The sequence below is a fragment of the Typopeltis vanoorti genome, chromosome 2 (assembly GCF_054136105.1).
Source record: "Typopeltis vanoorti isolate ZY-2024b chromosome 2, IOZ_Tvanoo_1.0, whole genome shotgun sequence".
NCBI lineage: Eukaryota > Metazoa > Arthropoda > Arachnida > Uropygi > Thelyphonidae > Typopeltis > Typopeltis vanoorti.
Window position 1 is genome coordinate 91,582,626 of NC_143550.1, and position 26,522 is coordinate 91,609,147.

A 26,522-nucleotide genomic window follows, 5' to 3' on the forward strand; every position below is an offset into this window, starting at 1 on the left:
GGAATCACAGAACAATGATATGTGCATGCAGGCACTAATACTAAGCAAATGAGGTTGAAGAAAGACAATTGAACTTGGTCCTAGAGTCCTAAAGCTAAATTGAGTTGTTTTGGCCACTGGGCTAATGATCTCAGAATGCAAGCTTCCCAAATTTGGGGCAGTCTCATGCACCCAAATTTGTTGAGGTTTGGGAAGTTTTTCAGAGCTGATGGTGATTCAAGGCCTTCTTCCAGTGTATTCTGTTATGAGTGTACAATGCATAGTCAGCAAGTCCTTAGTGGCTGCCAAATAGCTCGTGTGTTTAGATATCCTGGTATTGGCTATCCTGCCTGTTTGGCCATAGTAGGACAGCTTGCAACTGCATGGGACCTGGTATACTCCAGGTAGGTCTAGGGGAAGTGGCTGGTCTTTGGTGGAGCAGATAAGAGATGACAATTTCTTATGCAGTTTGTAATTGTTAGTTGTGAAGTCACATTTTCTGAGGATTTTTGTTGTTTTTCGGATGTACCCAGATATATGGAATGATGATAGATTTAGAGTAATATCTGTTATAAAGGGGAGGGGGGGGTTGTGGTTAACTGATTTTAATATACTTTTGGGGATGGTAGCCAATGGCTAAGAAGGTGTTAAGTTCAGTAGTTAAGGAACTTTTATCTGAACTGATTAATTTTTCCCTATCATATAGGGTTTTTATAATCACATATTGTTGGGGAGGGGTGACTACTGGTGAAGGTATCTACCATCAGGCTGGCATGTATCAGAGTGTCTAGGAAAGGGAGACTGTTGTTATTTTCCTTTTCCAAGGTAAACTGGATCCTGGGGTGTTGACTGTTTAAGTCTGTTGAAAAACTGTGGAGTGTATCCAAGCCATGCGGCTAAACGGTGAACACATCATCCACATAGCGTAGCTAAACGTGGGTTTAGGGAGGTCTCCACAAAGAAGTTGGACAGTAGTGGAGAGCGAAAAACCCATGGCTGCTCCCCTCTATCTGTTTGTAGAATTTCCTTGCAAAATAATAAAGCGTCAGTTCAAGGTGAACTGATATAGGGCAGATATATCAGGAGGAAATTTGGCTTGAATGAGGTCTAAGGTATCTTAGAGTGGGACATTGGTGAATAAGGAGGAGACATCAAAACTGATCATTATGTCAGTGCATTGGAGTGAGAGGTTTCTCTACTGGCTTTAAAGTGGGCTGAGTTTTTATGTGTGAAGGTGTGTGTGTTGCCAGTATATTGTGAGAGCACACTGGCTAAATGTTTGGCTAATTTGTATATGGGGGAATGTAATATCTAATAAAATTAAAAACAGGAAGACAGGTTGTGTGTTTGGCTAAAGGGCCTTGAACAGAAGAATTCTCTGCATAACAAAAATGGATAGAATAAGAAATACTAGAATTAGAGAGCTGACCAGAGTAGAAGATAATGCGAATGTTATAAAGTACGTAAATGGACTGGTCATATTAGTAGCCTGCTTTTGGACAATGGCTAAGACAGACAGAACTGGAAAGTTAAGGCCTAGGAATCTGGTAGAGAATGGAAAGAGGCTAAAGAAGAAGAATGCAGAAATGTATACAAGGAATAAAGAGAGTACCTTTTTTGGTGCAAATGCACCTTCTGGATTGTTTTTAACCCAGCAACTCAGAAAAACACACTGTACAACTTAAAATATTTTACACCAATACCATGGTCAATAATTCATAATTCATAATGCTGCTGCCAGGTCATGCATAGAGATGGAGTATGAGAGGTATTCGGAGGGGGGGGGGATATTAAGGACATGGCATGACACAGAGACTAGCTTTGTTCTGTATAATGTTGTGTTCAAGAGCACATGTTCTCTCACTGCCTATCTTTGCTATATCCTTAATCTGAACATGATCAAACCTATGAAGACTCATAGAAACAATGACAGTGACAATGTGATAAAAGAGAATTTGTCATAAACTAATCCTATCAAAAAGTCACATCACAACCAGTCACAATATATAATATATAAAGCATGCCAGAATCTCTTCACTAAAAACTCACTTTCACATCCACTTTACTAATATCTGTGACTTTAACACAAACATAAATGATGTTCACCATCAGATTTAGTCTTTCTGGCCAGACATCTCATTATTGACAGCAATTCTGATCATAGTTACATCTACTACTGTCCACCTCCTGTGCCAAAACTACATACTTCATGATTCTTTTTGCCACAATGGTGGCCGCTGTGCCTTTGTGAAATGTAACATAGCCAAGCAGAGAATGGCTAATTTAGAATTCCCTGCTTTTGAATTTCTCTGGCTGAAGGTTTCCTTGCCCCCATTTAGTGACTTTCATTTGTTGCCTTTATTGGTCTCCAAGCACTGATAACCACTCAGGACTGTTCACATTTTCCCCATGAAACTAAATCGCCTGCAAACCAGTTATACAAATAGTAAGGTTATCTTCCTAGGTGACCTTAATGCTCACAATTCCAATGGGCTCCTCTATTCCAACACCATCAAACAAGTTACATCCTACTATGATGTAACTTGTTTGATGGTGTTTCTACTACGATGAAAAACAGACATCTACCCACTTGAATTCCCTCTTCATTCTCCAAATATTCTGGATCTCTTTTTGCCCAGTTTGCCTTCCAGATACATTGTAGAGGTCATCTCTCCACTTGGCAACTCAGGCCACAATCTTGTACAATTCTTGTCTCTCACCAAATGACCCTCCTTAAACCTCTCAGCCTTGCATCCTCTGACAAAACAAAGGAGCCAGTTGAGATAACCCCCTGGAATTTCTGCTCCTTATTTCCTTGGTATGACTGTTGCTTCCACTCATCTGACCTTAACATCTGCTGTGAATGAGTCACAGAAATTATTCTCAATGACATGAAGGCATTCATCTTTCATTCAATTCATAATCCTCCTTCCACATTCCAAGCTCTAGTTCAATGGAAAATGTAACAAAGCAGTAAAAAAAAATCCAGCTTACTGCATGTGGCTTGCATCAAGACTCCAGTTTCATACTCTGCCTACACCAAAGCATGCAACATATGCAAACATATGGGTCTTCAGCAGATCCATAAATCAATTTCATAAAGGCCAACAGGCAGAAAACTTGCCTCCTGTCCAAATGGAAGACTTGGCTTCTGGTCACTTCCTAAGATCATTGCATGCAACTTCTACTTGTGCTTCCACCACTCTCTCATCCTCATGGCACAACTGTTACTTGACCTAAAAATAAAGCTGCCCTCCTGGCATAAATCACTCTTTTTCCTTGAACTCCTGCAGAGATGACCAAGCGAAATAATCGAATATGACTTGGAAGCCAAGCACCATATGCCTATTGCAGCTTTTTGACAGAAAGACATCAGAAAACTACCAAATAATTTCTTCTTATTATTATTCCTTCCCTCCTTTTTTACCTTGGGTGTTGAGGATTTTTCTATACCTTAACCACTACTGTATTGAGGATAAGGTTATTAGCCCTATGCCTGTAGATGTGTGTTCATGGGACCGGTTTCCCTGTTCTGGGGGACAAAAAACCAGAATTTCAGGGTGAAAAAACCCTCCACCCCTGTCTGAGACTGGCTAACTCACCTTTCATTGAAGGAGACCAGATAAAGGTTCCTTACGTCACTGACGGGAATTGAACCCAGGTCTTTCCAAAAGGGCTTCATTTATACTGACTGAGCTATGGAGGCTTGCTAAATAACTTGGATGCCATCAGGACAGAAGACACTAAAGAGTCTTCTGTCCTGATGGCATTTCTCCAATTGTTCTCAAACATTGCGCTACAGAGCTAACATCTGTCGTGTATCATCTCTACAATTTATTATACACATCTGATATTTATCCTAATGCACAGAAGTCATCTCATATCCATCATATTTGAAAAAAGGGTGATAGAAGTCTGCCATCAAAATACGAACAAAGATGTAGAAGGGATGTAGAATTTTATGCGTTGTGTGGATATGTTGTTGGAGGTGGAAGAAATAAGAGATCTTGGGGTGATAGTGGATAAGGATCTAAAATTTAGAGGACACATTGCCAAAATTGTGAGGACAACACAACGAATTCTGGGAATGATATGGAGGACACTGACTTGTAGAAGTAATAAGATTCTTGATTCACTGTATGAGGCTCTGATTAGGACACAAATGGACTACTGTGCACAGATTTGGTCACCTGGTTTTCAATAGGAAGAAGTCTAGAGGCAACTGAATAAGGTAGTTTCTGAACTCTGGAATGTCAAATATGAGGATAGGTTGAGAATATACAATTTACTGAGTTCAGTAGATAGGAGGAAGTGGGATGATATCATAGAGACCAAGTTAGTAAGGGGTTGTTACAGGATCAGTGATGAAGAGGTTTTACAGTAAATGGTAGTTGTCAGGGAGAACAACAGGTTAGCCCTGGAAGCTGTATAAGAGGGGGGGTGGGGTGAGCAGGGGAATAATAAGTAGGTTTTTTGCATGTAGAGTTGTGAATGATTGGAATGCCTTGCCTGTGAGGCATTCCAATCATTTTTCCAATCAATGCTTTTCCATTGAACTAGGGCTTGGAATGTGGAAGGGGGATTATGGATCGAATGAAGGATGAAGGCCTTCATGCCAATGAGAATAATTTCTATTACTCATTCACAGCAGATGTTAAGGTCAGATGAGTGGAAGCAATAGTCATGATGGCGGAGTCTGCAGAGAATTTGAGGGTGTTGAAGGTGAAGTATGATGAGCTGTATGTGTATGACACAAGAACCTCCTATATTAGGCTTTGACTCCAAGACATCAAGATTCTTTGACTCCATACCAAAGTCTTTCAAGACTTTTGTACAGCTACTTTTAAAGAGTTTTCACTTTTTTTACATTTTACCTCTGCATTCTCTCAGAGTTCATGCTAACTTACTTGCTATGAACTTTCAGTACTCTTTCTTCTTGTTTTGATTTTTCTATCTTTAGATTCTTTAGAGGAATGTGGAGAATCGACCAGGGCTTCTGACCTAATGTCCAATCCTCACCTTCTCATGGTGCACCCTGCTGGCTATCTACCTGGATACTGAACGAATGAGGATGGGCTGGCAATTTGGAATTTAGCTGACCAAATTATATTCTTATTGGCTTAAACCAATATACAAAATGGTGGTACCACATAAAAAAATTACATGCCGGCTCGGGGGTCACCTGGTTAAACAAGCACCCCCCCCCCTGTTGTTTTTGCCAGGGAACCAGGGAGAACAGCGAAAAGTCAGCTACTGGAACAAATCTGAAAGCACACCCCAACTCAACATCACCAGAGTTAAAGATCGGTACTATCAATGTAAGAAGCCTGAATGGCAAAGAAATGGAGCTAGCTGAATTCTGGGAATGATATGGAGGACACTGACTTGTAGAAGTAATAAGATTCTTGATTCACTGTATGAGGCTCTGATTAGGACACAAATGGACTACTGTGCACAGATTTGGTCACCTGGTTTTCAATAGGAAGAAGTCTAGAGGCAACTGAATAAGGTAGTTTCTGAACTCTGGAATGTCAAATATGAGGATAGGTTGAGAATATACAATTTACTGAGTTCAGTAGATAGGAGGAAGTGGGATGATATCATAGAGACCAAGTTAGTTACAGGATCAGTGATGAAGAGGTTTTACAGTAAATGGTAGTTGTCAGGGAGAACAACAGGTTAGCCCTGGAAGCTGTATAAGAGGGGGGGTGGGGTGAGCAGGGGAATAATAAGTAGGTTTTTTGCATGTAGAGTTGTGAATGATTGGAATGCCTTGCCTGTGAGGCATTCCAATCATTTTTCCAATCAATGCTTTTCCATTGAACTAGGGCTTGGAATGTGGAAGGGGGATTATGGATCGAATGAAGGATGAAGGCCTTCATGCCAATGAGAATAATTTCTATTACTCATTCACAGCAGATGTTAAGGTCAGATGAGTGGAAGCAATAGTCATGATGGCGGAGTCTGCAGAGAATTTGAGGGTGTTGAAGGTGAAGTATGATGAGCTGTATGTGTATGACACAAGAACCTCCTATATTAGGCTTTGACTCCAAGACATCAAGATTCTTTGACTCCATACCAAAGTCTTTCAAGACTTTTGTACAGCTACTTTTAAAGAGTTTTCACTTTTTTTACATTTTACCTCTGCATTCTCTCAGAGTTCATGCTAACTTACTTGCTATGAACTTTCAGTACTCTTTCTTCTTGTTTTGATTTTTCTATCTTTAGATTCTTTAGAGGAATGTGGAGAATCGACCAGGGCTTCTGACCTAATGTCCAATCCTCACCTTCTCATGGTGCACCCTGCTGGCTATCTACCTGGATACTGAACGAATGAGGATGGGCTGGCAATTTGGAATTTAGCTGACCAAATTATATTCTTATTGGCTTAAACCAATATACAAAATGGTGGTACCACATAAAAAAATTACATGCCGGCTCGGGGGTCACCTGGTTAAACAAGCACCCCCCCCCTGTTGTTTTTGCCAGGGAACCAGGGAGAACAGCGAAAAGTCAGCTACTGGAACAAATCTGAAAGCACACCCCAACTCAACATCACCAGAGTTAAAGATCGGTACTATCAATGTAAGAAGCCTGAATGGCAAAGAAATGGAGCTAGCTGAGGAATTAGATAAGTACCAGATCGACATAATAGGGGTGACTGAAACAAAAAAGACAAAAACAGGTGAGATCTTTCTGAGCAATAAATACAAAATGTTATATTCAGGCAATGAAAATCAAGGAAAAGAAGGAGTAGCCATAATATTCAACACAAAATATGAGGTTAATCTTCTTGAATGGCAGTCAGTCTCAATTAGAGTAATGTGGGCAAATATGAGAATAGGGTACTGGACAATGACTTATTTGTGCCTATGGTCCCACAGAAGGTTCTACTAAGATAGAAGTGGACGAATGTTTTGAGGCTTTAGAGAAAACATCTGAAACAATGAAAAAGGAAAAGTTGGTATTTGTTGGGGATCTAAATAGCAGAGTAGGAAATGATTGTCAGACATACAAAAATGTTTTTGGAAAATTTGGAGAAAACAGCAAAGCTAATAATAATGGCAAATACCTGTTGGATTTCTGCTCAGGACATGGATTGGTTATTACTAACACCATGTTCCAACATAAAAATGTGCACAAATTCACATGGAGAGAAGAGGCTAGGAATAAGAAAAGTCTCACTGACTATGTTATTGTTGATGGTGATGTTTTCCCACTGGTGCAAGATACCAGAGTGTACAGAGGATTTGAAATTGGAAGTGATCACTATTTAGTCTTGAGCATGATAAAATTGAATTTCATATTGAAAAGAATAACATGTAAGAAAGTTTTAAAGCAAATAAAAGTTGAGCAGCTCTCAGATGTGAACTGTAGATTAAAATACACAAAGATTATTGAAAAAAAAAAAAAAATGAAAGAGTTTGAGAACAGGAATCAAAGCTTGGAGATTCAGTGGCAAGCCTTGAAGAAAAGCCTGATTGATTCAGCCAGAGAGAAATGTGGTGAGATTGTTTGCAAGGATAGAAAAATCAGAACTCCATGGTGGACACAGGAAGTTAAAGAGGCCGTGAAGGAAAAGAAGAAAGCATATCAAAAGTTCCTGGCAATTAAGTCAGCTTGGGCTCTTAGAGAATACAGAAACAAATGTAAGAAAGCGAAAGACTGTGTAAAACTAGCTAAACAAAAGGCATGGGAGGACTTTGGCATGAACATAGAAAATAAATATAAAGAAGTTGGTAAGATATTCTGGAAGTTGTTGAGGAAGCTTAGAAATGGAGGAAAGAGTGCTGTAAAAGGAGTTAGAGATGATAAATGTGACATGAAAACGGGAGAAAAAGATATCCTTGAAGTATTGAGTAATTACTTCGAAAAATTGCTAAATGAAACAAGCAGTGATAGCACAGAGTTAAAAAACACTTAACAGGCATACGGTCAGGAATACATATCAATACTTGAAGTAGAAAAAGTCATCGAAGGCTAGAAATGTGGAAAGACAGCAGGAGTAGATGATATTCGACCCGAAATGCTGAAGTATGGTGGTTTAAAAGTCTCACAGTGGCTGCACTGTATAGTTCAGAAAGCCTGGACAGATTGACGAATTCCTGATGATTGGAGTAGAGCTCTAATAGTACCCATATATAAAAGGGAAATAAAACTGATTGCGAGAATTATAGATGTATTTCCCTACTGAGTGTTCCTGGCAAGATCTATGCAAGTATACTTGAGAAATGGTTGAGAAGAATTGTGGAAGAAAAGTTGGTGAAGAACAAGCTGGATTCAGGCCAAATAGAGGCTGTCAGGATCATATCTTCACTTTACGACAAATAGTTGAGAAAGCAAGGGAATATAACAAAGATCTGTATTTAAGTTTTGTTGATCTGGAAAAGGCACATGACAATGTGCCAAGAGAGAAATTATTCAATATGCTACAGTTATTTGGTGTCAATGGGACATTATATCAATCAATACTTGTCTTTATTTGCGTTGCAAGTCAGCAGTTAGAATCGAAGGAAACTCTATGCAAGAAGATCGTTTAATGTTAAATCTGGTGTGAGACAAGGATGTACATTATCCTCTCTGTTATTCAATATCTATATGGATCATATTATGAAGGAAAGTGGTATTAAACATGATATTAGAATTGGGAATGTTAATGTCAGCTCTTTGCTTTATGCAGATGATGTTATACTTCTAAATAAATCTGCTACAAGTTTGCAAGATTCCCTGACTAAATTGAATAACTGTTGTAATAGATATGGTATGAAGGTCAGCATTAAAAAGACAAAGACAATGAAAATATGTAGAATTGTTTATAATGTCAACTGTATTCTGAACGGAGAACTTGTGGAACAAGTAAAACATTTCAGTTACTTAGACACAATTTTTAGTGACGATGGTAAATTAAATATGAAAATAGACAACAGAATCAATAAAGCTGGTATGGTAGGAAGTCAATTCAATAAATTCATATGGAATAAGAGAGAAATTAGTCGGAACACTAAATTAGCTGTATACAAGACAGTGTTCAAACCAGTTTTAACTTATGGATCTGAGAACTGGGTCAGAAGAAAAACACTTGACCAAAGACTAGAGACCACAGATATGAGAGTCCTAAGAAAGATTAGAGGTGTGAACAGATGGCATCAATGGCAATATCATATTAAAAACGAGGATATTAGGAAAGAACTTGACATTGTCAGTATCCAGGAATGCGTTAGTAGAGCTAATCTCAGGTGGTATGGTCACTTAAACAGAATGGGCGAGGAAGATTAGCAAAAAAAGTGTTCTCTGCCAGGTTATCAGGAAAACGACCCAGAGGAAGACCAAGATATAGGTGGATTAATACTGTACAAAGTGCCTTAGATGATAGAAATATAAGATCTCATAATATTGGAGTCTTGACAAGTAACAGACTGATTTGGAGGAAAATTGTAGATAGGAAGTTAGTAATGATGGAAATTTTTCATGTAGTACTATCATATCCTGCACACCCCTTGACAGTACAAATCAGGAATTTGATGATGATGACGACGAAAAATACTTTTAATGCATGCCCTGTAAGAGCATGTAGTTAGTTATCACTATAGAGTGTTTCTTTTCTGGAATAAAATTAACTGTTATGGACTTAACTAGAATTTTTCATACTCTGTTATATGGAGTTCATTACAATGGTATTTATTATAATGAGATTTTGTGTTACAAAAAATGGATATATATGTTACCTATGTCTGAAAGGGTTTTGATGCAACTTTCTATATTCATTCTCTGCTGCAAATTTAACCATGAACACTGGGTAAGTCGAAATGCACCTTGGAGAAGTCTCACAAACACAGGCTGATGGGTCTAAATTAAAAAAACTTTACAATTTACAATGTACATATTTATTTGGAACTGAAAGATGTCTAAAATTCTCAGACAACATAATACTGCCATTAATAAAGAACTAGTAATTAAAAGAAAGTAATTTAAATGAAATAATTAAAAATAGCCTAAATTTTTACCATACTTACTATTATTATGCATCTATATTACAGTTGGAAAAATGATAAGACAATATACTCTTTGAATGGAAAAGGGGCAGAGTATGATTCTTATCATGACACGAAGAATTTTATAATGAATTTTCTACTGAAGGTGAGAGCCATGTTTGTTCTCCTGAAAAATCAGATTTTTCATTGCAACACAGTCACAGGCAACATAGCCAGGGAAGACATTGTAATTAAGAGACAATCGTTCTATCAGTGGGTGATAGATAGTGGATTGCCTGTGGCTCTATAGCCTAGCTGATAGAAAGAAGGGACATGTCCCTTTCAAATGGAAAATATTTGCACGTTTTTTTTTTTTTTTGTTATTATTGGAGTCCCCAACTCCTTGGAGTCAGGGATTCATCGAGGGAGGCCACATACTATACACACCAGCTACCATACTTATTCTTTAATTCATTCAAAATGCTGTGCTCACAACATCCAAAGGCAATCCCAATCACGCACCACCCTATACGAGAAAAATCTAGCTCTAACCCACTTCTTAGTGGCAATCATTCTCAGCTTTCCTTTATCCTTTCCCCACCCTCCATAAATTGAAAAATTCCATCAACTGAAACCCTGTATGATCCTTTCAGAAGTTTGTAAGTCTCAATCATATCACCCATCTTTCTCCTGTTTGCTAGTGTCTGCGGTCTACCAATCTTTAGTCTGTCTTCACAGTCAGTATTCCACCATCCTGATATCATTTTTAACACTCTCCTTTGCACTCTCTCTCTCTCCAATATATCAGAATCACAACAGAAACCAGGATACCAGACCTGCACATAATAGTCCAAGTGAGGTCTTATCAAGGCCTTGTAAAGAGACAAAATGACATCTTTATCTTTACTTGTGGACGTTTGTTTCAGAATTGCAATTATCGTTCGAGTTATATTTGCAATCTTTTCTACATGACCTCTGAACTTCAACTTCCTATCTACTACACTCCAAGATCCCTAGTCTCATCAGTTTCTTCTAGCATAATCCTACCAATATAATACAACATTGGATACCTAATCATGCTGAAGTTAATGACTTCATATTTACTGACACCCATTTTCCCATGCCCACAATTCCAGCCTATTCAAATCATTCCACAAATACAGCATTCTTGATTAACACCAGCAAATAGCTGCATGTTGCTTGTCAAATCCTTCCCAATATCATTAATGTACAGATGGAATAACAGTGGACCAAGGACTGATACTTGTGGTAACTACTAGGTTACCTTAAATCTTTTTGTTGAAAGTTTATTTTCCACTTGGTTAGAGTATAATAAATTTAGTTTAATCCTTTAACCAAGTGTGAGCAAACAAAGTTTGCGCCTGAAAGTATCTTCAGGACTGGGTTAAGGTGGTACTACACCAGGGCAACTCGTTGCAAAGGTGGAGCAAGCTACCAACACTCCTATCCTAGTATCTCCCATAATGCAAAACACATCTCCTTGCGGATATGTCTAATGTTATGCATTAAGGGAAGGGCCACTACCCAGACCGGTTTCGACCTTTATTGAGGTCTCTTCAGTGGGAGCCAGGCCCAAGTCGAGATATCAGGCAGAAGCATTAGCAGGTCATCTCCACCTATAGGAATAGCCAATTGGTGTGCCACCCTTTTTTAATAAATTACTCTGGATTTAGAGAAAGATGTTGAAAGTTTATTTTCCACTTGGTTAGAGTATAATAAATTTAGTTTAATCCTTTATCCAAGTGTGAGCAAACAAAGTTTGCGCCTGAAAGTATCTTCAGGACTGGGTTAAGGTGGTACTACACCAGGGCAACTCGTTGCAAAGGTGGAGCAAGCTACTAACACTCCTATCCTAGTATCTCCCATAATGCAAAACACATCTCCTTGCGGATATGTCTAATGTTATGCATTAAGGGAAGGGCCACTACCCAGACCGGTTTCGACCTTTATTGAGGTCTCTTCAGTGGGAGCCAGGCCCAAGTCGAGATATCAGGCAGAAGCATTAGCAGGTCATCTCCACCTATAGGAATAACCAATTGGTGTGCCACCCTTTTTTAATAAATTACTCTGGATTTAGAGAAAGATGTTGAAAGTTTATTTTCCACTTGGTTAGAGTATAATAAATTTAGTTTAATCCTTTATCCAAGTGTGAGCAAACAAAGTTTGCGCCTGAAAGTATCTTCAGGACTGGGTTAAGGTGGTACTACACCAGGGCAACTCGTTGCAAAGGTGGAGCAAGCTACTAACACTCCTATCCTAGTATCTCCCATAATGCAAAACACATCTCCTTGCGGATATGTCTAATGTTATGCATTAAGGGAAGGGCCACTACCCAGACCGGTTTCGACCTTTATTGAGGTCTCTTCAGTGGGAGCCAGGCCCAAGTCGAGATATCAGGCAGAAGCATTAGCAGGTCATCTCCACCTATAGGAATTGCCAATTGGTGTGCCACCCTTTTTTAATAAATTACTCTGGATTTAGAGAAAGATGTTGAAAGTTTATTTTCCACTTGGTTAGAGTATAATAAATTTAGTTTAATCCTTTATCCAAGTTTGCAACGAGTTGCCCTGGTGTAGTACCACCTTAACCCAGTCCTGAAGATACTTTCAGGTGCAAACTTTGTTTGCTCACACTTGGATAAAGGATTAAACTAAATTTATTATACTCTAACCAAGTGGAAAATAAACTTTCAACATCTTTCTCTAAATCCAGAGTAATTTATTAAAAAAGGGTGGCACACCAATTGGCAATTCCTATAGGTGGAGATGACCTGCTAATGCTTCTGCCTGATATCTCGACTTGGGCCTGGCTCCCACTGAAGAGACCTCAATAAAGGTCGAAACCGGTCTGGGTAGTGGCCCTTCCCTTAATGCATAACATTAGACATATCCGCAAGGAGATGTGTTTTGCATTATGGGAGATACTAGGATAGGAGTGTTGGTAGCTTGCTCCACCTTTGCAACGAGTTGCCCTGGTGTAGTACCACCTTAACCCAGTCCTGAAGATACTTTCAGGCGCAAACTTTGTTTGCTCACACTTGGATAAAGGATTAAACTAAATTTATTATACTCTAACCAAGTGGAAAATAAACTTTCAACATCTTTCTCTAAATCCAGAGTAATTTATTAAAAAAGGGTGGCACACCAATTGGCAATTCCTATAGGTGGAGATGACCTGCTAATGCTTCTGCCTGATATCTCGACTTGGGCCTGGCTCCCACTGAAGAGACCTCAATAAAGGTCGAAACCGGTCTGGGTAGTGGCCCTTCCCTTAATGCATAACATTAGACATATCCGCAAGGAGATGTGTTTTGCATTATGGGAGATACTAGGATAGGAGTGTTGGTAGCTTGCTCCACCTTTGCAACGAGTTGCCCTGGTGTAGTACCACCTTAACCCAGTCCTGAAGATATACTTTCAGGCGCAAACTTTGTTTGCTCACACTTGGATAAAGGATTAAACTAAATTTATTATACTCTAACCAAGTGGAAAATAAACTTTCAACATCTTTCTCTAAATCCAGAGTAATTTATTAAAAAAGGGTGGCACAGCAATTGGCAATTCCTATAGGTGGAGATGACCTGCTAATGCTTCTGCCTGATATCTCGACTTGGGCCTGGCTCCCACTGAAGAGACCTCAATAAAGGTCGAAACCGGTCTGGGTAGTGGCCCTTCCCTTAATGCATAACATTAGACATATCCGCAAGGAGATGTGTTTTGCATTATGGGAGATACTAGGATAGGAGTGTTGGTATCTTGCTCCACCTTTGCAATGAGTTGCCCTGGTGTAGTACCACCTTAACCCAGTCCTGAAGATACTTTCAGGCGCAAACTTTGTTTGCTCACACTTGGATAAAGGATTAACCTAAATTTATTATGCCTTAAATCTTGCTGACTCACATCCCCTCCATATACCACTTTTGGATATCTGTCAGTCAGACATCCACTTATCTACACCATTATTTTATATTGAAAGTTTATTTTTCACTTGGTTAGAGTATAATAAATTTAGTTTAATCCTTTATCCAAGTGTGAGCAAACAAAGTTTGTGCCTGAAGTATCTTCAGGACTGGGGTAATGTGGTACAACACCAGGGCACTCCTTGCAAAGGTGGAGCAAGCTACCAACATTCCTATCTCAGTATCTCCCATAATGCAAAACAAATCTTGCGGATATGTCTAATGTTATGCATTAAGGAAAGGGCCACAACCCAGACTAGTTTCGACCTTTATTGAGGTTTCTTCAGTGGGAGCCAGGCCCAAGTGGAGATACCGGGCAGAAACATTAGCAGGTCATCTCTAACTATAGGAGTTGCCAAATGCTCCGCCTTTGCAAGGAGTGCCCTGGTGTTGTACCACCTTACCCCAGTCCTGAAGATACTTTCAGGCACAAACTTTGTTTGCTCACACTTGGATAAAGGATTAAACGAAATTTATTATACTCTAAGCAAGTGAAAAATAAACTTTCAACATCTTTCTCTAAATCCAGAGTAATTTATTAAAAAAGGGTGGCACACCATTTGGCAACTCCTATAGGACCTGCTAATGTTTCTGCCTGGTATCTCCACTTGGGATTGGCTCCCACTGAAGAGACCTCAATAAAGGTCAAAACTAGTCTGGGTTGTGGCCTTTCCCTTAATGCATAACATTAGACATATCTGCAAGGAGATGTGTTTTGCATTATGGGAGATGCTGAGATAGGAGTGTTGGTAGCTTGCTCCATCTTTGCAAGGAGTGCCCTGGTGTTGTACCACCTTACCCCAGTCCTGAAGATACTTTCAGGCACAAACTTTGTTTGCTCACACTTGGATAAAGGATTAAACTAAATTTATTATACTCTAACCAAGTGAAAAATAAACTTTCAACATCTTTCTCTAAATCCAGAGTAATTTATTAAAAAAGGGTGGCACACCATTTGGCAACTCCTATAGGACCTGCTAATGTTTCTGCCTGGTATCTCCACTTGGGATTGGCTCCCACTGAAGAGACCTCAATAAAGGTCAAAACTAGTCTGGGTTGTGGCCTTTCCCTTAATGCATAACATTAGACATATCTGCAAGGAGATGTGTTTTGCATTATGGGAGATGCTGAGATAGGAGTGTTGGTAGCTTGCTCCATCTTTGCAAGGAGTGCCCTGGTGTTGTACCACCTTACCCCAGTCCTGAAGATACTTTCAGGCGCAAACTTTGTTTGCTCACACTTGGATAAAGGATTAAACTAAATTCATTATTTTATAATCCAAATCCATATTCTCCAATGCAACAGCCTTCCATGTTGTATTATGTCAAAATCTTACAAAATCCTAAAGTATCATGGTACATCTATTCCCCCTTGTCTAGTTCAATGGTAACATTATTATAGAACGTGAGTAAGTTGCTAAAACATGACCTTTCCTTACTAAACTCATGCTGTTCATTGCAAACTGGAGATTCAGTGCCAACCCATTTCTGAAATCTAGCCTAACCATTTTTTCCAAAAATGCTCACGACCACTCCTGAGATACTGATTAGTTGATAGTTGGATACATCGGTCTTTGCACCACCCTTGTGCAATTGGATTACCATACATTCTTTCCATTTTTGCAGAAGCTTTCCTTTTCTGAGTCTCATATTAAACAACCTGGTCAAAGGAATAGCCAGTTCAACTGAACACTCTTTTAGCACATGTGCTGATATACCATCAGTCCCTATTGCTGAATTCTTATTTAGTTTGTGCAACAGCTCTGAGTGACTAAGTTTATGAATGGAACATTCATAAACTTAGTCACTTCCCAAGTGAGTACCACATACTCACTCACCAACCGGAGGCAGAATAGCTATGTCTTTAACTGAAATGCCCTCTGACGCTATAATCAAATCTAACACAAGATCTCTGACCTCGAGTTCCTTCTGTCACATGCTTATTGAGGGAGTTGTTCAACAACAGCTCAATAAATGCATTTTCATTCTTTTCATGAGATTCTACTGCTACGCAATCAATATTTGGATAATTAAAGTCTCCCATTATTATTATTATTATTATTTGACACCTCCAGGGAGTCCAAAGACTCATCGAGGGAGAGTGTGCCAACAGCATCAAATGACTGAACCCTTTCAAACTACTAACCACAATCAAACTTGCTTAACTTTTTGTGTGAGCCATTGGTAGCAGAGGCAATACTAATTGACCAACCTTTGCTGGCAAAAATTTTGATTACTCTTTTTGGGCTCATCTTTTCTATTTGGTGATGCATTTCTTCATCACTAGCAACCAATCCACCAGGTCTGTAACAATGCCCCACTATGTAATCGATCTTGTTAAATTTCAACTCACACCAGATGGCTTCAAACACACTGCCCACATGAAATACTGTTAGTAGTACTATAAAGTAGTACTAGAAGGAGGGCCATAATTGCCAACGACTTTATGCGTGGGTTATGCATGGAGAGTGGTGTGGAATTTGTGGATGTGTGGAGTGAGTTCGATGGGCGAAAGGATTTATATAAGATGGATGGGTTACATTTGAATGGAGTTGGTGTACGGAGGCTTGAAAAAGTGTTGATGAATAATGTGAAAGTGGATGTACAGACTCAGGGAAACTCGATTTATTAAGGGGGGGAGGGAGTAGATATGCAGACTTTAGGGAGGCAATTGAGTGTATGAAAGAGTATAATTTGCCTGAGCGAGTACGAAGGACAACAAATCAGAATGGGATAGTTAGTATAAGGCATCAAAGTAGGGATGGGACTAATGGGCTTCTGCAATTCATGTACACTAATGCCAGGAGTATTAGGAACAAGAGGGAAGAGTTTTTGGCCTTGGTTGGCACTTCCAGGCCACAGGTTGTTGGTATTAGTGAAACATGGATGACAGAAGATGATAAAGCTAGTGGATTGAATGCGACAGGTATAGCTTGTTCAGGAGTGACAGGGTGAGTAAAAAGGGGGGAGGAGTGTTATTGATGATAGCTGATGAGTTGCAGCCAAGGAGTATAGAAGTTGAATTGCAGTATAGAGAAAAGAGCACATTTGAGGCTGTTTGGTGTGAGATAGAATCTAGCAGAACAAAATATACAATCGGGTGCTGCTAAAGACCAGGTGATGGAATTGATGGTGGGGATAGCATGCATAGGCAAATAGAAGAAATGAGTGGAAGGAGGGTAATTATTATGGGTGATTTCAATTATGGTAACATTGACTGGAAAGAGGAGAGGGCACATGGGAGGAAGGAATTGGATTTTATGTGGTTATTAAGGGACAACTATCTGCGGCAGCATGTAGTGGAAAATACCAGGGGGCAGAGAGTGCTTGACCTAGTAATTGCAACTGAGAATGTGGCTGTAACAAACATGACCATGTTGCCACCAATTGGTGAGAGTGACCATAAGGACATGACATGGGAGGTAGCTAAAGGAGTGGAATTTACAATTAAGACAGGGTACATGTGAAATTACAGGTCTGGTAAATATGACAAGCTTAGGTGTGTGCTTGGCTCAGTGACATGGCATGTAAAACTGCAAGGGCTGGATGTTGACAGTGCATGGGAGGTGGTTAAGAAGTGTTTACAGGAGGCAACGGTTGACTGTATACCAAGAGTCCGAATAATAAATCAAGTAGGGGTTAAATTGATGAATAACACTATTAAGCTTGAGCTGCAAAAAAAGAAACAATTGTGGAGGGAATTTAAGGAGAAAGGTGACCAGCAGGCACAGGAACAGTATAAAGCTCAGGCCAGGATGGTAACAAGGGTGGTAAGAAAAGCAAAAGCAGATTACAAAAGAAAATTAGCCATGCAGGCTAAAGAAAATCCCAAACAGTTTTTTCAATATGTCGCAAGTAAAAGGAAAAATGTACACGGCAGAATGATTTTAAAGAATGCCAATGGTAGGGAGGTAACTGAATCAGTTGATATAGTGGAGTTACTGAGTGAGCACTTTGCAAAAGTATATCATCCAGGTGGTGACATTGCAGGAATGGAAGAACCAACAGCTTATACTGGAATTGTGATGAATGAAGTAGAGGTAACTAGTCTATTACAGAACCTCAATGTCAATACAACTGTGGGATTGGATGGTATACCAGCTCGTGTTGTACGTGAAGCGGCTAAAGAATTGTCAGTGCCCTTGACCATTTTGTTTAATTTGAGCCTCGGGTCTGGGTCAGTCCCAAGGGGGTGGAAAGAGGGGAAAATAGTTCCGCTGCATAAAGGTGGTTCCAAGGCTGCTGTTGAAAATTACCGGCCAATCAGCATAACAGGAATCATTATCAAAGTCTTGGAGAAAATAGTCAAGAGGAAAATACAAGATTGGATAGAAGAAAATGGGATACTGTATCGAGGACAGCATGGTTTTGTGAAGGGTAGATCATGCCTCGGTAACTTGCTCACATATTATAACATAGTGACGGCTGAACTGGATAAGGGTAATGGGTTTACAGTGATTCTACTGGACCTTGCTAAGGCCTTTGACGGGATACCACATGGAATTCTAATCAGTAAATTGCTGCATATGGGGATGGATAGGAGGGTGGTTGACGGAGAGATATCAGAGAGTGGTTTATTCAGGAGTAGAGTCCACAAGATGGCCTGTGACTAGTGGTGTGTGCCACAAGGATCTGTTCTTGGACCACTGCTGTTTAATTTGTTCATTAATGATATAGGAAAGGATCTGAGAGGAACAGTTCATTTGTTTGCAGATGATGCAAAGTTGGGTAGAGCAATAGTGAATGCAGATAATGTCAAAATTTTGCAAGATGATTTGGATAGATTGGAGATCTGGGCTAAGGAGAATGGATGTCAATTTAATGTGGCAAAATGTAAGGTTATACATTTTGGGGTGAAAAGATTAGCAGCAGTTTACTACATTGGTGGACTATACTCCAGGAAATTGATGAGGCATGAGATTTAGTAGTGTTGGTGGATAGGGAGTTGAAGTTTAGGGGGCACATTGCAAAAGTGGCCAAATCAGCTCATCAAATCACTGTTGCTGAAGAATACGTTGACAAGCAGATTATTGTTCCTCTGTATCGAGCTTTGATAAGATCCCATATTGACTACTGTGCCCAGATTTGGTCACCTAGGTTTCTTCTTGATGGGGAGGAGGTTGAGAGGATCCAGAGGCGAGTGACCAAGATGATAGCAGGTCTGTGGAAGGAACCGTATGAGAACAGGTTGAGGATTTGTGGGTTGCAAAAATTGGTTGATAGGTGGAAGAGAGGAGATATGATTGAGACATTCAAATTACCGAAGGGTTTCTATAAAATTAATTCAGAAGATATTTTTGAGAACAGGGCTGGTTGTGGGAGGACTAGGGGACATCCATGGAAACTGGGCAAAAGTGTGGTTAGTAAAGGTGTTAGAGCTGGGTTCTTTACTTTTAGAGTGGTAAATGAGTGGAATGGGCTGCCTGAGTCTGTGGTGAATGCTGTGACAGTGAATGAGTTTAAGGCGAGGTATGATAGATACTGTATGAATGTTGAATAGTTGCGATGAATATGATTTGGGGTCTCCCTCGATGAGTCTAATGACTACTGGAGTTGCCCGTAATAATAGTAATAATAATCATATTTCTCGACTCTAACTGGATTCAAGTCATCTGATATCATCAGCAGCATGTCCCCCCATCTCCTATGTCTCTATCCTTCCTAAAAATAGTGTACCCTTTACACTCAACAGCAGTTAGTGAGTCTGATTCTGATAGCCAGGCCTCACTAATACCTACAATCTGAGGTCCCAACATATTGACTAAGGCAACAAACTCTACCCCTTTGTTTCTGATACTCCTGTTGTTTGTATACAGACATAATAATCTACCTGCACGTTCTTTTGTATACTCTTGTCTGCAGTCTGCATGACAGAGTTGGACAACTTGATGAGAGGAATCTTGATGAGTTATGATGAGAGGAATCTCTATATGGATATTTTCAAATGGTGAGTTAGCTTATCTCATATGGAGGAATGGGTATTTTTCATCCTGTAAACAAATAAATCAGCCAGAGAATGACTTCCTACCATACCAGCTTTGTTGATTCTGCTGTCCATTTTCATAATTAATTTACCATTTTCACTAAAAATCGTGCCTAAGTAGCTGAAATGTTTTACTTGTTCTATAGGATCTCCATTCATAATGCAGTTGATATTTTCAATGTTTCTGACTATTTCATTGTCTTTGTCTTAATGCTGACCTTCATACCATATCTATTACAACTGTTATTCAATTTAGTCAGGAAATCTTGCAGACTTGTAGCGGAATTATTTAGAAGTATAACATCATCTGCATAAAGCAAAGAGCTGAGATTAACATCTCCAATTTATCATCAATTGATGATCATCATCATCATCAACAAATTCCTGCCATGTACCCCTGTTAGAGGGTTTGGCCTCATGGCCCAGACTGTTATTCAATTTAGTCAGGAAATCTTGCAGACTTGTAGCGGAATTATTTAGAAGTATAACATCATCTGCATAAAGCAAAGAGCTGAGATTAACATCTCCAATTTATCATCAATTGATGATGATCATCATCAACAAATTCCTGCCATGTACCCCTGTTAGAGGGTTTGGCCTCATGGCCCAGACAAATTAGACTCCTTCCTCAGTCACCTCAACAGCCTACATCCTAGAATCCAGTTTATGATGGAAAAGGAAAAGAACAATTGTTTACCCTTCCTAGACACCTTAGTTACATGCCTTCCCAACAGTACACTTTTCTTCACTGTATATAGAAAACCTACACACATAGGCAGATACATTCATAAACTTTCACACCACCACCACCCCGCTCAACAATATGGCATTATTAGAACTCTTACCAAGAGAGCCCACAATCTTTGTTCCAGTGGAACTGCCCTTACAACTGAGCTTGACCACATACACAACACTTTCCTCTCCAATGGCTACAGCGATCAGAGTATTAAAAAATAATCAGGTCCTTCCCCATTCCCCGGTCTTCTCTTCCGAAAGAGTTTAGAAATGCCATCACCATACCCTACATCCGTGGCACATCCGAAAAAACAGCAAAGATTTTAAAAAAGTATACAATCCACACACAGCATTTAAGCCCCACTGCAAACTTGCTACCCTTATCCGCTCTACAAAAGATCAGCTCCCTCCTCTCTCAGTGCCTGGAGTCTATAAAGTACCCTGTTCCTGTAAACTGACATACTTTGGACAAGCAGATCAGCTACTATTCACCTGGTGGAACATAAGTCATACATCTGCAACCATGACTATGGTCAGTCAGGCACTTTTTACTGTATCAATCCACCTATATCTTGGTCATCATCTGGGTCTTTTTCCTGCCAACTTGGCAGAGAACACTTGTTTTGCTAATCTTTCCTCTCCCATTCTGTTTAAGTGACCATACCAGCCGAGATTAACTCTGCTAACACATTCTTGGATGCTAGCAATGTCTGATTCTTCCCTAATATACTCATTTTTAATATGATATTGCCATTGATGCCATCTGTTCATGCTAGAAAAGATAAATGTTTCAAAATAAGTTACTTAAATATAAAGAGCCAATAGGCTTCATTTCGGCGATATAAACATTATTTAAATTAAGGGGATATTAAATCCCACATTGTTTTAAAACCGGATAAGAAACTCAAAGATTGGAATCAGAGAGTTTCATGCCGAATATAGTAAACTATAAAATATCGGCGATCATTAGCGTGAGCTAATGCAAGTAGTCCTAGTACATAGTACAATACCGGGCAACTCGCAGCAAAGGTGGTAAAGTTCTGATCGCTATTCTTGGTATTTTCCATAATGTAAAAACACATTTCCTAGGAAATGTATGCTGTTATTACATTATGGGGAGGTCACTACCCAGACCGGTTTCAGCCTTTTTTTGAGGCTTCATCAGTGAGTAGCTAGACGAAATTAATACCAAAGAGTATAGCGGAGTATATAAGTTCTTTTCGCTATACCCTTTGGTATTAATTTGGTCTAGCTACTCACTGATGAAGCCTCAAAAAAGGCTGAAACTGGTCTGGGTAGTGACCTCCCACCACAATGTAATAACAGCATACATTTCCTAGGAAATGTGTTTTTACATTATGGAAAATACCAAGAATAGCGATCAGAACTTTACCACCTTTGCTGCGAGTTGCATGGTATTGTACTACATACTAGGACTACTTGCATTAGCTCACGCTAGTAATCGCCGATACTTTTATAGTTTACTATATTCGGCATGAAACTCTCTGATTCCAATCTTTGAGTTTCTTATTCGGTTTTAAAACACTGTGGGATTTAATATCCCCTTAATTTAAATAATTCAAAATAAGTGTTTTGAAGAAGCAGACAAGTAAAATAGTAGAGTTACATAGTACTATAAGTACTCTCTCTCTCTCTCTCTCTCTCTCTCTGGAGAAGCCATGCAAAAGAATGTCCCAGTAAAGGATCTCAATGGAAAAATTCTAGCATCAACAAAAGAACAACTGGAAAGTGGAGACAACATTTTAGTCACATCTTAAATAATAGCAGTAAACAGAAATTAAAAAAAGCAGTAGATGAATTAAAAATTGATACCAGCCCACCATCTATATTAGAAATAAAAAATGGGAAAGTGGCAGGACTTGATGATATCATGACACCGTAACAATCTTAGATATGCTCTATCCACTGCTCCAAGACATTTGGGAAAAAGAAACAATCCCCTAGTGAATAGCATATGGGAATAATAGTCAAAATACCAAAGAAAGGAGATTTAGGAAATTGTAATAATTGGAGGGGCCTCTTGTGTTACTGGGAAAATTTTCTGCAAAATTATTCTTTCAAGAACCTTTAACATTTTAGATGAGGGCATGAAAGGAGATCAGTCTGGTTTTAGGCCAAATACAAGCATTAAGGTGTTAGTGTAGACCACACTAACACCTTAAGAATAATAATCGAACGGTCTAGTTAATTTAACTCTCCTTTATATTTGCTGTTTGTGGAATATGAAAAAGCCTTCGATTCAGTTGCAAAAGATTGTGTGCGAAATGCACTTTAAAATAGTGGAATGACACAGAAAATAATAAACCTTATAAAGGAAGGATATAATAAATTCCGATGCAAGGTGCTGAATAATGGCTATTTGTCATAACCTTTTCAAACTGTATCTAGAGTACAACCAGTGGTGGCTCGTGGCTTGAAATCATGGGGGTGCTGCAACTTTCAAAATATACATACACACTATAAGTACAGTGTAAACAAGTGTTTGGATAAAATATCATAATTATGGTAAAAATTAAAAAAAAAAAATTAAACATGAAAAAATATTGTTTATTATTGATAAAATTATACAGTTTGGTATAATTCAAAATTACTTAAAAATAAAATATATTCTTGTTTTGTTTCATGAAAAAATATTGATTATTATCGATAAAATTACAGCTTAGTATAATGCAAAATTACTATAACAAATGTTATGACTTTAATTGTAATGTCCAAATATTTAAAGAGACGGAGTAAACACGATAAGCACTACAAACACTCTACTACTGACACAAACTGCATATAAACAATAGTGGAACTGCGCGATAGACAGTGCCGCATTATGCTAATAGCTTGCATCTCACTATGATGTGCATATGCTTGCTGCGCGTAGCAATTAGCAATATGGCACTGTGGTGAACACAGTGCTGTTAGTGTCTGTCACCCTCCTAAGTGCTACAAGATGGAATTTTATCTTTTTTTTTTTTTTTTTTTTTTTTTTTTTTTTTTTTACAAAATAAGAGAATTGTATAGGATTGTTGATGATAAAATTAAATATTACAAGCAAATATAAATAAATTAATAAACATATTTATATATCAAGAAAAATTGTGGGTGCTGCAGTTCTGCAGTGTCTATGCACAAGCTGCCCCTGAGTATAACATGGAAGTCTGCTATCTCTGTTATTATTTATAGTGCTAGACCACTGTTCTTGAACAGACAGTAATGACACACACACTAAATATTATGGAAAATAAATAAAAACTTTGGATGATCTAGACTATAGGTGGCCAACAAGAGGCACGCGGGCCGCATGCAGCCTGCAGCAGGATAAAAACTATATTAAATTATATGTATTATCAATTTAGCTATTAGTTTCGACCGCAGATTTTCTGATTGATATACTAGTTATATTCATTATTTCTGATGATGGAAACAATTTATATTCTCACGGAATCAAAATTGCTTTTTTTTTACGTGGGCTGTTCAATAAGTAATAAGATTAATTTTACTGTGGTGAAACCACTCATCACAATATTAATTTCTGTAGAATAAAGAAGTGTTGCTGTCTGTATTAAGAAAAGAGGTTGATAGATGGTGTATATGGGCTGATGTGCCAGAGGGTCACATGACTAACCGCAAGCTTGTTTCGGCGCGCCTGTGAGGCATGACCAGTCTTCGAAATGAAGCATCCTTGGAACAGCATTATGCGATTAAATTTTGTGTGCGTTTGCATAAATCGGCATCAGACAATTTTAACATGATATGCAAAGCTTTCCACGATGAAGCAATGTTGAGGGCAAGCGTTTTTCGCTGGTATAAAACTTTTAAGGAAGGAAGGCAAAATGTGGAAGATCAACATCCATCACACAGACAATGATCAACACAGCAGCGATTATCATCAAGCACGTCAAAAGGAAGCGTCCATTGCTAAAGAATGGCTTCTTATTGCACCACGATAATGCAAGGTCACATATTGCTGGTTGTGTAGTGGATGTTTTGCAGAAGAACAACACAGATATCCTACCACACCCTGCATACAGTCCTCATCTCAAACCGTGCGATTTCTGGCTGTTTCCTCAGCTCAAGAAACCATTAAGAGGCCGCCATTTCAAAACCTACAAAGCATGTGTAAAAGCTGCAGAGGCGGTTTTGAAAGAACTCTCAAAAAACAGACTTTCACATGTGTTTAAGAAGTGGACGCAACGTTGGGACAAATGCATCGCGTCTCATGGTAGTTACGTCGAAAAAGACCATGTAAATGATAATGATTAAAGGTAATTTGTTTTCTGTATAAATATAGTCTTATTACTTATTGAACAGCCTACATATATATATATATAAATATGTAATTAAATTTAATTTAACAACTTATATTAAATTAAGTATTTTATATTGTTCTCCCAGCAGTAAAATGATTTAACAAATATAGTAATTCAATACAAAATGCAGAGTTTATTTTTATTTAAGTTCTGTCTAAAAGTGTGCGGCCTGTGACGCTACTACTCAACATATATTGGCCCTCGTATAGAAAGAAGTTGCCAACGCCTGATCTAGACTATGCAAATGACCTATGTTTAATTGCGCACAGATGCAGATATTCAAAATCTACTAACCACATTAAATGAAGAATCACTGAAAGTTGGTTTGAATACAATACAAACAAAACAAAAGGATAAGAACGGAACTGTTCATTTATTTGCCGATGATGCAAAGTTGGGTAGAGCAATAGTGAATACACATGATGTCAAAAATTTGGATAGACTGATTTGGATAGACTGGCAATCTGGGATGAGAATGGATGCCAGTTTAATGTAGCAAAGTGTAAGGTTATGCATTTTGGGGTGAAAAAATTAGCAGCAGTATATCACATTGGTGGAACTGTACTCCAGGAGGTTGACAAAGCCAGAGATTTGGGTGTATTGGTAGACAGGGAGTTTAGGGTGGCACACAGCAAAAGTGACTAAATCAGCTCATCAGATCACTTGGTTAATGACGAATACTTTGACAAGCAGAGATAAGCAAGTTATTATCCTCTTTATCGAGCCTTGATAAGATCCCATCTTGACTACTATGCCCAGATCTGGGTCCTTGGTTTCTTCTTGATGGAGAGGAGGTAGATAGGATCCAGATGCAAGTGACCAAGATGATAGCTGGTCTATGGAATGAACCTTATGAGAACAGGTTGAAGATCTGTGGGTTACAGAGATTGGTTGATAGGTGGAAAAATGGGGTGATATGATTGAGACATTCAAATTACTGAAGGGTTTTTACAAGATTAATTCAGAGGAAATTTTTCAGAACAGGTCTGGTGATGGGAAAACTAGGGGCCATCCATGGAAACTGAGCAAGAGTGTAGTTAGCAAGGGTGTTAAGAACTAGGTTTTTTACTCTGAGAGTGGTGAATGAGTAGAATAAGCTGCCAGAGTCTGTTGTGGGTGCCATGACTGTGAATGAGTTCAAAGCAAGGTATGATAGATACTGTGTGAATTCTGAATTGTTCTTGCCATGATGTTTAGGGCCTCCCTCGATGGGTCTAAGGACTCCTTGTAGTTACCAATAATAATAATAAAAATAAAATAAATGAGAATCAATGTGAACAACAAGGTACTAAGAAGAACTGAAATTGGAAAAAATTGAAACTCTTTCAAATTGTATATATATCAGCAGTGTTTCGTCCGCAGATGGAGCATGTAGAGATGTTGATATAAGAATTCTAAAGGCAAGAAGTGTATATGCTGAACTCAGTAGAGTATGGAAAATGAAAAATATTCACACAGATATGAAAATAAAAATATTTAATGCATGTATCAAATCAGTCTTTTATATGATTGTGAAATGTGGTATGTTTCAAAGAAAATACAAATTTAAAAACA

The 26,522-nt window shown here is 38.7% G+C and overlaps 1 protein-coding gene across 1 annotated transcript in view; it reads right to left on the reverse strand.

Moving 5' to 3' along the window:
* Nucleotides 1–26,522, reverse strand: part of Itpr (Inositol 1,4,5,-trisphosphate receptor) — a 1,112,489-nt gene that overhangs the window by 405,096 nt on the left and 680,871 nt on the right. The window contains exon 36 of the mRNA XM_090401920.1: nucleotides 9,705–9,825. Coding sequence (XP_090258046.1) covers nucleotides 9,705–9,825 — 121 coding nt within the window. The remainder of the gene's footprint in view (nucleotides 1–9,704; nucleotides 9,826–26,522) is intronic.